At 34.6% G+C, this 15,667-nt stretch overlaps 1 protein-coding gene across 1 annotated transcript; it reads left to right on the forward strand.

The window, feature by feature from the left end:
- The first annotated feature begins 6,884 nt into the window (after positions 1–6,884).
- LOC135949233 (putative fatty acyl-CoA reductase CG5065) lies at positions 6,885–15,253 on the forward strand. The gene is made up of 8 exons (XM_065498731.1): positions 6,885–6,921; positions 7,158–7,382; positions 7,444–7,607; positions 7,713–7,871; positions 7,933–8,228; positions 8,291–8,568; positions 8,627–8,843; positions 15,142–15,253. Exons 1-8 carry the CDS (start codon positions 6,885–6,887, stop codon positions 15,251–15,253), a joined length of 1,488 nt encoding a protein of 495 aa, XP_065354803.1.
- Positions 15,254–15,667: the final 414 nt, after the last annotated feature.

Genomic DNA, 15,667 nt, shown 5'->3' on the forward strand with positions numbered 1-15,667 from the left:
AACTAGAACTGAACTAGAACTGAACTAGAACTGAACTAGAACTGAACTAGAACTGAACTAGAACTGAACTAGAACTGAACTAGAACTGAACTAGAACTGAACTAGAACTGAACTAGAACTGAACTAGAACTGAACTAGAACTGAACTAGAACTGAACTAGAACTGAACTAGAACTGAACTAGAACTGAACTAGAACTGAACTAGAACTGAACTAGAACTGAACTAGAACTGAACTAGAACTGAACTAGAACTGAACTAGAACTGAACTAGAACTGAACTAGAACTGAACTAGAACTGAACTAGAACTGAACTAGAACTGAACTAGAACTGAACTAGAACTGAACTAGAACTGAACTAGAACTGAACTAGAACTGAACTAGAACTGAACTAGAACTGAACTAGAACTGAACTAGAACTGAACTAGAACTGAACTAGAACTGAACTAGAACTGAACTAGAACTGAACTAGAACTGAACTAGAACTGAACTAGAACTGAACTAGAACTGAACTAGAACTGAACTAGAACTGAACTAGAACTGAACTAGAACTGAACTAGAACTGAACTAGAACTGAACTAGAACTGAACTAGAACTGAACTAGAACTGAACTAGAACTGAACTGAACTGAACTGAACTAGAACTGAACTAGAACTGAACTAGAACTGAACTAGAACTGAACTAGAACTGAACTAGAACTGAACTAGAACTGAACTAGAACTGAACTAGAACTGAACTAGAACTGAACTAGAACTGAACTAGAACTGAACTAGAACTGAACTAGAACTGAACTAGAACTGAACTAGAACTGAACTAGAACTGAACTAGAACTGAACTAGAACTGAACTAGAACTGAACTAGAACTGAACTAGAACTGAACTAGAACTGAACTAGAACTGAACTAGAACTGAACTAGAACTGAACTAGAACTGAACTAGAACTGAACTAGAACTGAACTAGAACTGAACTAGAACTGAACTAGAACTGAACTAGAACTGAACTAGAACTGAACTAGAACTGAACTAGAACTGAACTAGAACTGAACTAGAACTGAACTAGAACTGAACTAGAACTGAACTAGAACTGAACTAGAACTGAACTAGAACTGAACTAGAACTGAACTAGAACTGAACTAGAACTGAACTAGAACTGAACTAGAACTGAACTAGAACTGAACTAGAACTGAACTAGAACTGAACTAGAACTGAACTAGAACTGAACTAGAACTGAACTAGAACTGAACTAGAACTGAACTAGAACTGAACTAGAACTGAACTAGAACTGAACTAGAACTGAACTAGAACTGAACTAGAACTGAACTAGAACTGAACTAGAACTGAACTAGAACTGAACTAGAACTGAACTAGAACTGAACTAGAACTGAACTAGAACTGAACTAGAACTGAACTAGAACTGAACTAGAACTGAACTAGAACTGAACTAGAACTGAACTAGAACTGAACTAGAACTGAACTAGAACTGAACTAGAACTGAACTAGAACTGAACTAGAACTGAACTAGAACTGAACTAGAACTGAACTAGAACTGAACTAGACTGAACTAGAACTGAACTAGAACTGAACTAGAACTGAACTAGAACTGAAACTAGAACTGAACTAGAACTGAACTAGAACTGAACTAGAACTGAACTAGAACTGAACTAGAACTGAACTAGAACTGAACTAGAACTGAACTAGAACTGAACTAGAACTGAACTAGAACTGAACTAGAACTGAACTAGAACTGAACTAGAACTGAACTAGAACTGAACTAGAACTGAACTAGAACTGAACTAGAACTGAACTAGAACTGAACTAGAACTGAACTAGAACTGAACTAGAACTGAACTAGAACTGAACTAGAACTGAACTAGAACTGAACTAGAACTGAACTAGAACTGAACTAGAACTGAACTAGAACTGAACTAGAACTGAACTAGAACTGAACTAGAACTGAACTAGAACTGAACTAGAACTGAACTAGAACTGAACTAGAACTGAACTAGAACTGAACTAGAACTGAACTAGAACTGAACTAGAACTGAACTAGAACTGAACTAGAACTGAACTAGAACTGAACTAGAACTGAACTAGAACTGAACTAGAACTGAACTAGAACTGAACTAGAACTGAACTAGAACTGAACTAGAACTGAACTAGAACTGAACTAGAACTGAACTAGAACTGAACTAGAACTGAACTAGAACTGAACTAGAACTGAACTAGAACTGAACTAGAACTGAACTAGAACTGAACTAGAACTGAACTAGAACTGAACTAGAACTGAACTAGAACTGAACTAGAACTGAACTAGAACTGAACTAGAACTGAACTAGAACTGAACTAGAACTGAACTAGAACTGAACTAGAACTGAACTAGAACTGAACTAGAACTGAACTAGAACTGAACTAGAACTGAACTAGAACTGAACTAGAACTGAACTAGAACTGAACTAGAACTGAACTAGAACTGAACTAGAACTGAACTAGAACTGAACTAGAACTGAACTAGAACTGAACTAGAACTGAACTAGAACTGAACTAGAACTGAACTAGAACTGAACTAGAACTGAACTAGAACTGAACTAGAACTGAACTAGAACTGAACTAGAACTGAACTAGAACTGAACTAGAACTGAACTAGAACTGAACTAGAACTGAACTAGAACTGAACTAGAACTGAACTAGAACTGAACTAGAACTGAACTAGAACTGAACTAGAACTGAACTAGAACTGAACTAGAACTGAACTAGAACTGAACTAGAACTGAACTAGAACTGAACTAGAACTGAACTAGAACTGAACTAGAACTGAACTAGAACTGAACTAGAACTGAACTAGAACTGAACTAGAACTGAACTAGAACTGAACTAGAACTGAACTAGAACTGAACTAGAACTGAACTAGAACTGAACTAGAACTGAACTAGAACTGAACTAGAACTGAACTAGAACTGAACTAGAACTGAACTAGAACTGAACTAGAACTGAACTAGAACTGAACTAGAACTGAACTAGAACTGAACTAGAACTGAACTAGAACTGAACTAGAACTGAACTAGAACTAGAACTGAACTAGAACTGAACTAGAACTGAACTAGAACTGAACTAGAACTGAACTAAAACTGAACTAGAACTGAACTAGAACTGAACTAGAACTGAACTAGAACTGAACTAGAACTGAACTAGAACTGAACTAGAACTGAACTAGAACTGAACTAGAACTGAACTAGAACTGAACTAGAACTGAACTAGAACTGAACTAGAACTGAACTAGAACTGAACTAGAACTGAACTAGAACTGAACTAGAACTGAACTAGAACTGAACTAGAACTGAACTAGAACTGAACTAGAACTGAACTAGAACTGAACTAGAACTGAACTAGAACTGAACTAGAACTGAACTAGAACTGAACTAGAACTGAACTAGAACTGAACTAGAACTGAACTAGAACTGAACTAGAACTGAACTAGAACTGAACTAGAACTGAACTAGAACTGAACTAGAACTGAACTAGAACTGAACTAGAACTGAACTAGAACTAAACTAGAACTGAACTAGAACTGAACTAGAGCTGAACTAGAACTGAACTAGAACTGAACTAGAACTGAACTAGAACTGAACTAGAACTGAACTAGAACTGAACTAGAACTGAACTAGAACTGAACTAGAACTGAACTAGAACTGAACTAGAACTGAACTAGAACTGAACTAGAACTGAACTAGAACTGAACTAGAACTGAACTAGAACTGAACTAGAACTGAACTGAACTAGAACTGAACTAGAACTGAACTAGAACTGAACTAGAACTGAACTAGAACTGAACTAGAACTGAACTAGAACTGAACTAGAACTGAACTAGAACTCAACTAGAACTCAACTAGAACTCAACTAGAACTGAACTAGAACTGAACTAGAACTGAACTAGAACTGAACTAGAACTGAACTAGAACTCAACTAGAACTCAACTAGAACTCAACTAGAACTGAACTAGAACTGAACTAGAACTGAACTAGAACTGAACTAGAACTGAACTAGAACTTTTTTTTTTTTTTTTTTTTTTTTTTTTTTTTAATTAATAACTAGAACTGAACTAGAACTGAACTAGAACTGAACTAGAACTGAACTAGAACTGAACTAGAACTAGAACTGAACTAGAACTGAACTAGAACTGAACTAGAACTGAACTAGAACTGAACTAGAACTGAACTAGAACTCAACTAGAACTCAACTAGAACTCAACTAGAACTCAACTAGAACTCAACTAGAACTCAACTAGAACTCAACTAGAACTCAACTAGAACTCAACTAGAACTCAACTAGAACTCAACTAGAACTCAACTAGAACTCAACTAGAACTCAACTAGAACTGAACTAGAACTGAACTAGAACTGAACTAGAACTGAACTAGAACTGAACTAGAACTGAACTAGAACTGAACTAGAACTGAACTAGAACTGAACTAGAACTGAACTAGAACTGAACTAGAACTCAACTAGAACTCAACTAGAACTCAACTAGAGAACTCAACTAGAACTCAACTAGAACTCAACTAGAACTGAACTAGAACTGAACTAGAACTGAACTAGAACTGAACTAGAACTGAACTAGAACTGAACTAGAACTGAACTAGAACTGAACTAGAACTGAACTAGAACTGAACTAGAACTGAACTAGAACTCAACTAGAACTCAACTAGAACTCAACTAGAGAACTCAACTAGAACTCAACTAGAACTCAACTAGAACTCAACTAGAACTCAACTAGAACTCAACTAGAACTGAACTAGAACTGAACTAGAACTGAACTAGAACTGAACTAGAACTGAACTAGAACTGAACTAGAACTGAACTAGAACTGAACTAGAACTGAACTAGAACTGAACTAGAACTGAACTAGAACTGAACTAGAACTGAACTAGAACTGAACTAGAACTGAACTAGAACTCAACTAGAACTCAACTAGAGAACTCAACTAGAACTCAACTAGAACTGAACTAGAACTGAACTAGAACTGAACTAGAACTGAACTAGAACTGAACTAGAACTGAACTAGAACTGAACTAGAACTGAACTAGAACTGAACTAGAACTGAACTAGAACTGAACTAGAACTGAACTAGAACTGAACTAGAACTGAACTAGAACTGAACTAGAACTGAACTAGAACTGAACTAGAACTCAACTAGAACTCAACTAGAACTCAACTAGAGAACTCAACTAGAACTCAACTAGAACTCAACTAGAACTCAACTAGAACTCAACTAGAACTGAACTAGAACTGAACTAGAACTGAACTAGAACTGAACTAGAACTGAACTAGAACTGAACTAGAACTGAACTAGAACTGAACTAGAACTGAACTAGAACTGAACTAGAACTGAACTAGAACTGAACTAGAACTGAACTAGAACTGAACTAGAACTGAACTAGAACTGAACTAGAACTGAACTAGAACTCAACTAGAACTCAACTAGAACTCAACTAGAGAACTCAACTAGAACTCAACTAGAACTCAACTAGAACTCAACTAGAACTCAACTAGAACTCAACTAGAACTGAACTAGAACTGAACTAGAACTGAACTAGAACTGAACTAGAACTGAACTAGAACTGAACTAGAACTGAACTAGAACTGAACTAGAACTGAACTAGAACTGAACTAGAACTGAACTAGAACTGAACTAGAACTGAACTAGAACTGAACTAGAACTGAACTAGAACTCAACTAGAACTCAACTAGAGAACTCAACTAGAACTCAACTAGAACTGAACTAGAACTGAACTAGAACTGAACTAGAACTGAACTAGAACTGAACTAGAACTGAACTAGAACTGAACTAGAACTGAACTAGAACTGAACTAGAACTGAACTAGAACTGAACTAGAACTGAACTAGAACTGAACTAGAACTGAACTAGAACTGAACTAGAACTGAACTAGAACTGAACTAGAACTCAACTAGAACTCAACTAGAACTCAACTAGAGAACTCAACTAGAACTCAACTAGAACTCAACTAGAACTCAACTAGAACTCAACTAGAACTGAACTAGAACTGAACTAGAACTGAACTAGAACTGAACTAGAACTGAACTAGAACTGAACTAGAACTGAACTAGAACTGAACTAGAACTGAACTAGAACTGAACTAGAACTGAACTAGAACTGAACTAGAACTGAACTAGAACTGAACTAGAACTGAACTAGAACTGAACTAGAACTGAACTAGAACTCAACTAGAACTCAACTAGAACTCAACTAGAGAACTCAACTAGAACTCAACTAGAACTCAACTAGAACTGAACTAGAACTGAACTAGAACTGAACTAGAACTGAACTAGAACTGAACTAGAACTGAACTAGAACTGAACTAGAACTGAACTAGAACTGAATTAGAACTGAACTAGAACTCAACTAGAACTGAACTGAACAATAATTCGTTTTTTTAACTTAAAATAAAGAAGATTAATGGAATAAATTTCTCAAAAATTTAAAACGTTTCAGGAAAAGTAGGTCGCTTATAGTTTATTAACCTGTTATCCGCTGGAAAAATGTGTTCGTATCGATCAAATAATCTTCGTTTGATTATATTACAAAAGAAAGGAGTACACTTTCAGTCGACCTGTTTGCCTCATTTTTCAAATCAGTTGCCACAAGTGGAACTTGTTTTAAGAGGATTTGATGCCAAAGCTTTTGTATACAGGTTGAAGATGTTTTCTAAGCCAAGCAAACCAACAGTTGGCTAACAGCCGTTGCAAAGTGAAAACGTTTTAGTGGCAATAAATAGAAAAAGAAAAGGTGAGTGAACAGTTTAAAAAAAAGGAAAATTGAAACAAATTCCAATAATAAATTGTTAAGGTTTTAAACAAATTTTAGGAACGACAACATGGACTTTTACAATAACGCGGTAATATTTGTAACGGGTAAGTGGGTCAGTGTTATAGAAATAATAACAATTTTCAATGAAATTTAAAAAAAAGATTTCATCATCATTTTGTTTATAACAGAGGAGATCTTATCTAATACAAAATGTCTTTCATCATGTTATTCAATTAATTGCATATGCAAAACCAATTCAAAATACTTTCATTCATGTTTTCGTTTCATTTTATGTTTTCTTCGTTTTTCTGGTTTTCCGGTTTTGCTTTGAGCCACTTAGGAGCCACTGGTTTTGTGGGCAAAACATTGTTGGAAAAACTACTTTGGAGTTTTCCTCAACTGCAGTGCATTTATATGCTGATACGCGAGAAATATAACAAAAGTGCTGAGCAACGTTTTCAAGAGTTTGTGCAGCATAAAATCTTTGAGCGCGTAAGATCAGCATATCCAGAGCGTTTGAAAAAGCTGAAATTTTTGGCGGGAAATATAGAGAGGGAAAATTTTGGTAAGCTTTCTTTTTATAGTTGGGTGTTTTTTATTGTTTTTGTTTTGTTTGGTTAAAACAGGTCTCAGTAATGTGGACAAGAAAATGTTGTGTGCTGAAGTCAATATTATTTTCCATAGTGCCGCCACGGTGCGTTTCAATGAAAGACTTAAAGTGGCGGCACGTGTTAATACAGTGGCCACTTGGAATCTATTGGAAATGTGTAAAGATATGCCTTTACTAAAGGTAAGAAATCCAGGGATATGAATTCTCCAGCCATCTTAAAAGGCTGAACAATTTTTGAAATTGAAGATCCCAGAAACCATAATTGAGAAACCTTGATTTTTTCAGAGTTTTGTATATGTTTCGACAGCCTATTGCAATCCCGGACGCAAATATGTAGATGAGCAAATCTATCCTACTTTACCTCCAGTAAATTGGAAGCATTTTGTTGATTGCACTTTAAAAATACCAGATGAATACTTTAACAGTTTGGCCAACTATATAAAGGTCAGTTGTAATCTAAAGATAATAACATTTTATTGACCTTTAACCTTTAACCTTTACCTAGGGACCCCATCCAAACACTTACACCTTTACCAAATCCATAGCCGAGCAAATAGTCAATGACTACAAACACTTGATACCCATAGTCATAGTCAGGCCCTCCATAGTGACAGCCGCTCATCGTGAACCCTATCCCGGCTGGATAGATAATATACAGGGTATTACCGGCATAATGATGGAAATCGGTAAGGGTTCCATAAGCAGCATTTTGGGAGATAAAAATGTTATATGCGACATAATACCGGTAGATTTTGTGGTCAACTCTATGATATTGACAGCGCCAAGGGCTATAAAAAGAACGTAAGCCATTTCTTTTAAACAGAATTATTAAAAAATCCTGCTATTATATGAATATCTTGCAGAGTTTATATATCCAACTCTACATCGGGTGCCACCAATCCCATTACCTGGCAGCAATTGGGTAACTTAACGCTGAAATGGTCACGCATTTATCCCACCAAGAAACTGCTTATGTATCCCTATTTTAAATATCGCAAAAGTTATTTTTTCCATGACATGGCTGTCTATTTGCTGCACTATATACCGGCCATATTAATGGATATTTCAACACTGTTGCAGGGCGGCAAGCGCCGCATGGTATTGCCCATAGCCAAAAAGTTTAGGCAAGCTTGTTTGGCCGGTAAGTTTTGTGGAGATATTTAAAGTGATTTTTTATTGTAAAAGTGCTTTAATTTCAGGCAAATGTTTTTCTCTTAACGAATGGATATTTTTGAATAGCAGCCGCTATTATTTTGCCGATACTGTCAGTACAGGCTTATATGCTAGTCTGGATTGGAATTTACAATCCTTGAACTATGACACTTATATACGACAATTTGTTATGGGCATACAAAAGTATTTGCATCATGAACAGATGGAAACACATGGAAATTCGAATAAGTTTAAGATAACCAGGTGAGTTGGAAGTCTTATTAAATTCCTAACCTGTAGGTACTTCAAAAATAGAACGCATACTACTTTAGGGGGGTCAAATTTTAATTTAACTTTGTAGGCTTTGGATTTGCTGATTTGTATTATATTTGCTGATTCATACCCCGCTTATTATTGGTTGTATGACATACAAATGGAGGATTTTAGCTTGAAACATTTGTATTCAAAGTATTGGCCATTGTTAGCTATGACCTTTTTCCATCTTTCTGGCAACATATGGATTCCATGAACGAATCAAGCCAATGTTGGATACAACAAATTGTCCCTACAGATCATTCTGTGACTTTTGCTTTTATCAACTCCGTGGCTCGTTTAATGTTGTTGTTGGCCCTTGTAACAGAGTCCATCTTAGATCCATTAGTGAAAACTGCACCCCCCTTCGAACAGTTGATCGGATCCAATCCATTCAAGCCAATGTTGGATACAATAAATTGTCACTACAGATCCCTCTGTGACGTTTGCTTTTATCAACTCCGTGGCTCTGCGAAGATCTCTGCCTGGAAGACGCTACATTCATCTGATAGTCCTTATGACCGTTTGGTGTTGTTGGCCCTTGTACCAGAGTCCATCTTAGATCCATTAGTGAAAACTGCAAAACCTTCGAACAGTTGATCAGATCCAATCCATTCATACACCGAAGTTAAAGGTCACAACCCAATGATCCGAGATTCGAATTGAAATATTATCCTCCTGGAAGACGCTGCATTCGCCTGAGAGTCTGTATGACCGTTTAATGCTGTTGTCGGCCTCTTTACCAGAGTCCATCTTAGATCCATTAGTGAAAACTGCAAAACCTTCGAACAGTTGAGCAGATCCAATCCATTCATACACCGAAGTTAAAGGTCACAACCCAATGATCCGAGATTCGAATTGAAATACTATCCTCAATGGTTTTACTAACGAGAACTCAAACATTCTAAGTGAGTTTCTTCTCAATAGGTAGTAGATTTAGGACTATATCAAACGCCGCCTCTGTGATGCTATCAATGGCACCTGTTATCCATAGCCATGCACACCTTTGAGCTTTGTTGAGAGAAACAGTATCAATTTCCCATTATTCTGGCAACATATGCATTCCGAAACAAAAGAACTGCTCATCTTTTGAGACCATGAACGAACTAAGCCAATTTCGGATACTCTGTTTAAAAGTAAAGCGATTCCCAGAGAGAACATTCTGCTTCACTCCAAACAAATAGTATTTGGACGGGACAAGGTCTGGACTAAAAAGCGGGTGAGGCAAAACTTCTTAAACACTTCATTCTAAATAGTTTTTAACAGGTATTGCAATCGCTTCTATCAGCGATATGTTCCCATGAAATACCCATTTCCCTCGAAGGGAAAATAGCCATCGTGATATTCCCATGAACTTTTCATTCACAATAGTTGATTTTGTTCGCAACAGCTGTTTATTGTTTAAAAAATTCCATCTAAAAATTTCACGTGAACAAAGTTGATGAACGAAAAATGGGAAAAGGGAACATATTTCATATGAAATATTGATTCGCGATAAAGGTGAATATGTGGCCGAGCGTTGTCATGATGGAATATTACAGTTACATGACTGGTTGCATATTCTGGGCTTTGATCACTTCAAAAGAATCAGTTACATTCGGTACAGGTTCCCTGTGATGGTAGGACCCTTTTTGTCTCACCAAATAGAGAGTATTACCTTAGCGCCATGGATATTTGGCTTTGGTATCGATTCGACTCGTTGACCGGGCTTCTAATACGATCTCTTACTCTTCGGGTTATCGTAATGGATCCATTTTTCATCGCAAGTAAATATTTGGTGCAAAAATGATTTTCTTTTATAGCATTCAAGCATCATTTCGAACATGCAACATCGTTTCTCCAGGATTCTAAGCTTCAGTTCGTATGATACCCAATTTACCTGCTTTTGCATGAATCCAGCTACTTGCAAACGTTTTGAAATTGCTGCTAGAGTAGCTCCCAATGATTTTGCAAACTCTTGTTAAGCTTTAAAGCAAACTTCATGGAGTAATGCCTTTAATTCTTGGTCTTCAAACTTTTTTTGGCTAGCCTGGGCAATCTTTGTCTTCCGTGTCAAAATCACCACTTCTGAACCGAACAAACCATCTCTCGCACATTGAAACCGATGGAATACATTCACCATAAGCTTTGGTGAGCAATCGTTGTGTTTCAGCGGCACTTTTTTAAATCAAATTAAAGAAGTAAAGCAAATCTTCCATATATGCCGCTTTGTTGGCACGAAATTCGACATTTTCAAATTTATTTTAAAATTTTTTTTACAATTTTTTTAAAAAATTTTTATTTTTAAATTTATTGATGAAATAAATTTTATGAAAAAAAAATTTGGTTTAAAAAATATTTTTCCCGATTTTGACCCATTGTAGGTCTGCCTTACTACGGCCTTATATTAGCTGTTGCAAAGTTCTTTCAAATACCTATTAGTAGATATCCATATTGTCTATATTAATGACTTAGTAATCCTGATATAGCTCAAAAATAGACCAAAAATCGAGGTTTTCCAGATTTTTTCCTTATTAGGACAACCATTTGTTGGCCGATTTTAAGTAGCAACCGAACCGGGTCTATAGCGGATAAATTGTTGTATGAATCATGTTTGTAAGTTATCTGAAGGCTATGGGAAATTGATTTCAACATACAGATGGACAGACGGACATCGCTATATATTGCGCAACTAAATTTGACTAATGTGAAAGGGCTCGTTTCTTAAATTTGTTTTTAATAATTTATGTCAGACCGAAATTACCTTTATCATTTAAATATCGTTACCGAAATAAACGAAAATACTGTTTTCGCTAAGCAAATTATCGTTACTTTTACTCTTTAACCAGTTCATAATAAAAATAAATTTTATACCAACAATTGCACAGGCAATCCAATATACACAAACAACAAACAGACACCCCGCTAACAATATGAACATGATTGATCAAGTAGGTATTAAAAACAACAAAGCTTTAACTAACAAAACTATAACAAGACGTTTGTGCCTGTGGCCAACTTCTAAAATTTTAACAAATCCTTATAATTTGCTTAAACAACATTTTAAAATCACCAGAAACCATTAAAACTTTAATTATAAACACAAATTATAAAATAAAAAGCTAAAAAAAACTATACACTTACTTTGGCAGACAAAGTTTTCCGCAACAATTTTTCTTTTCATTCTTTTAATTACTAAAATCTTTGCTATTAACATGATTTAAACAAAAATAAACACTTAACACTTCTTTAATTACACTTTAGTAACGTTTTTATATTTAAAACACTTTTTAAATTAAACTTATACATTTTTAATTGCGGAACTAACCGAAAATCACCTGTTGATGAGGCGCGATGGACTGAAAACTAAAGTTGGACGACACTGAACATACTGCTTTGTTTACTTTTATACACCGGGCGAAATGAGTGTGTAATTTGTGGGATATTAAGGAAAGAGAATGTTGCAATAACATAGTTTTATAAAATGATTGTAATTTGCTATGTTTTTCTTAAAAAAACATCTATATTTAAATAATTTGAATATATATTTGGGTTATTATTTATATGAAATAATATTTGTCAATATTTTAAAACAAAAGTAAATTTTACTTATTTAATTATAAGTGATTATAGATAAGTCTAACAAAATTTTTTTATATAAAAATGGATTTTTATAAGAAGTGATAAAGCAATGATTTTGTATGACCTCCGATTTTAATATAATTTGCTATAACTACTTTCTTTAATCCATGTCCCACTTTTTCATTTCCGAATAGAATACTGTGACAAAATTTTTAAATATTTCTTTAAGAAATCAAAGAGTTCATTATTATTTTTATACCCTACACCAACAAAGTTTGGACTGATATTTGTTATACCCAAAAATATTAGTCGAACACCCACCTTAAATTCAACTTAGAATCACTTCCTGAGTCGACTTAACAATGTTCGTCTGGCTGGTTATCCGGGATGGACCAAAATTGGTTAAAATCGGTCAATTATGTCACCTAGTATCCTTCACTTGGTATCCTCGGCTTGTAAAGGGTATTTTTTAAGCCCGATAGAACTTACGAAAGGGTTAACTCTCAAACGAACTATTATACTGCACTCTCTTTTTTTATAATTATGATCAGTATACTCTGGCGAATCTTCATGAATAGATTACCGCTTGAACAACGCTACCAAATTATCCAAATTTACTTTGAAAATCTATCATCGATTCAAGCAACTTATAGACGACCGATTTATCTCAAAATTGTGTTCAGTGATTAGGTTCATTTTTGGCTTAACATGTTTGTTAAACAACAAAACTGCAGCATATGGAATGAGACCAATCCACAATAGACCCTACAGACTCCATTACATCCAGAAAAATGCTCCGTTTGGTGAGGTTTACACGCTGGTGGCTTCATCGGAATTTATTTCCTCAAAAATGAAGCCGGTCATTGGAGATCGTTACCGCACCATGATTTTTTATTTTGAAAATATGGATGACATTGATCCGGGCGAGATGTGGTTTCAATAAGATAGCGCTACGTGCCATACGGCGACCGCAACCATAGATTTATTGTAATCAATATTTGGAGATAACTTGATTTCGAGAAATGGATCTGTCAATTGGACTCCAAGGACGTGGGATTTGACACCTCTCCATAATTGTCTATAGGGCCACGTGATGTCACTGGTTTTTTCTGATAAACAAGCAACAATTGACGTCTTGGAGGCCATCATTGTTCGTATTATTCGTAACATAGCGCCAGTAATGCACGAAAAAGTGGACAAAAATTGGACGTCCAGAATACAGCGGTGTCTATATGACCGAAATCATTTTCAAATGTTAATGCCATGTATTGATCTTTCGACTAAACAATTATTTTGTATTAAATTTAATTTGTGTTATTTTTTATACCCTTCACCTTCGTGAGAAGGGTATATATAAGTTTGTCATTCCGTTTGTAATTTCTACATTTTTAATTTCCGACCCTATAAAGTATATATATTCTGCATCCTTATAGATAGCGGAGTCGATTAAGCCATGTCCGTCTGTCTGTCTGTTGAAATCAATTTTCTGAAGACCCCAGATATCTTCGGGATCCAAATCTTCAATAATTCTGTCAGACATGCTTTCGAGAATTTTGCTATTTAAAATCAGCAAAATCGGTCCACAAATGGCTGAGATATGAGGAAAAAGCCAAGACAACCTCGATTTTTGACCTATATCTGGATTACTAAAACATTAATACAGACAATATGGATATCTAATGATAGATATTTCAAAGACGACGTATATAAGACCATAATAAGTTGGACCTACAATGGGTCCAATTCGGAAAAAAAATGTTTAACCCGATTTTTTTTTTTCAAAAAAAAAAATTTAAAAAACAAAAAAAAAACATTTAAAATTTAAAAAAAAAAAATTAAAAAAAAATTTTAAATTTAAAAAATTTAAAATAACAATCGAAACAATTTTTTTTCCAAAAAATTAAAAAACAACTAGAAAAAAATTAAATTTGGCTTACCTAAAAATATTTAAAATTTTGAAGGGTATATAAGATTCGGCACAGCCGAATATAGCACTCTTACTTGTTTTTTTTTATTTTTGTTGTTATTTTTTTTCAACATATAATTAAGGTATACTTTGGTGAAGGGTATATAAGATTCGGCACAGCCGAATATAGCTCTGTTACTTGTTAAAATTTAAAATTATATCGGGCTTAAAAATTTAGTTACCTGAAGATTTTATCAATAGCGGAGTTCAGTATTAAGTGCGAATGGTATTGCATGTATTTTTTTATTGGATTACGGTAAAATTTTGCATTTGCAATGATGCTAGACCATTCGCACTTAACAGTGAATACCGCTAATGAAACCGATTATTTTATGTTGCACAACTAATAATTGTAGCTAGCAACTATTAGTTTTTGGATAAATTGGATACAAAAATCATTAAAATTCTATAGGTCATATTCAATAAAGAATTCCCATTGCTTGCACTTGTTTTTTTTCAATACATTTTTTATAATAACATCATTAGCACCTTAGTTAATACTTTACATATCTTAAGTAACATTTTATTAACACTTTCATTTCAATAACACCTTTAAAATTCAATTTCCAACACTTTTATTTACGGAAATAAAAAGAAAAACATTATTACCGACTCTCGCCACTGTATTTTGTGTTTGTTTACATTTCCCCACACTGAACATACCTTTCGCTTATTTACGATACACTCTACAAAATTAATGTATTTATTTTTGTTTTTTTCCAGATTGTATTGGTCTTGGATTTTTGTGCATACCTTCATGATTTTAATGTTGCTGTATATTTTATTTGCCCAATTCACAACTGGTGTTGTAGCGTTGTATCGTTGTATGTCGTAAATATTTTTCAAACAAATTTTTCGAAACAAAAACAAAACATTAATAAAAAAAATTACGACATACAACGATACAACGCTACAACACCAGTTGTGAATTGGGCAATTGTAATTATTGTATTAATTAAGAAATATTGTATTTGTTTTTTTTTATATTTAAGGGTTGTAGAAAATAATAAATAAATTAATATTTTTAAGGTTATGTTTTCATTTAGTATATTAACAGCAATGAACTTGGTGACTGTCCCGAACTAGTGATTTTAGCTATCACTTAGGGTGACAACTAGTTACATGTCCTAAGCAGGGGAGAGACTGTCTGATAGCTGGCCCAAAGTAGCCAACGCATTGAATTTACATGCCTTTTACATAGATTCAGTTACCCTACTAGCTACCTCAATGAGTCCTGACTCAGTTATAT

This window comes from Calliphora vicina, chromosome 1, assembly GCF_958450345.1.
Source record: "Calliphora vicina chromosome 1, idCalVici1.1, whole genome shotgun sequence".
NCBI lineage: Eukaryota > Metazoa > Arthropoda > Insecta > Diptera > Calliphoridae > Calliphora > Calliphora vicina.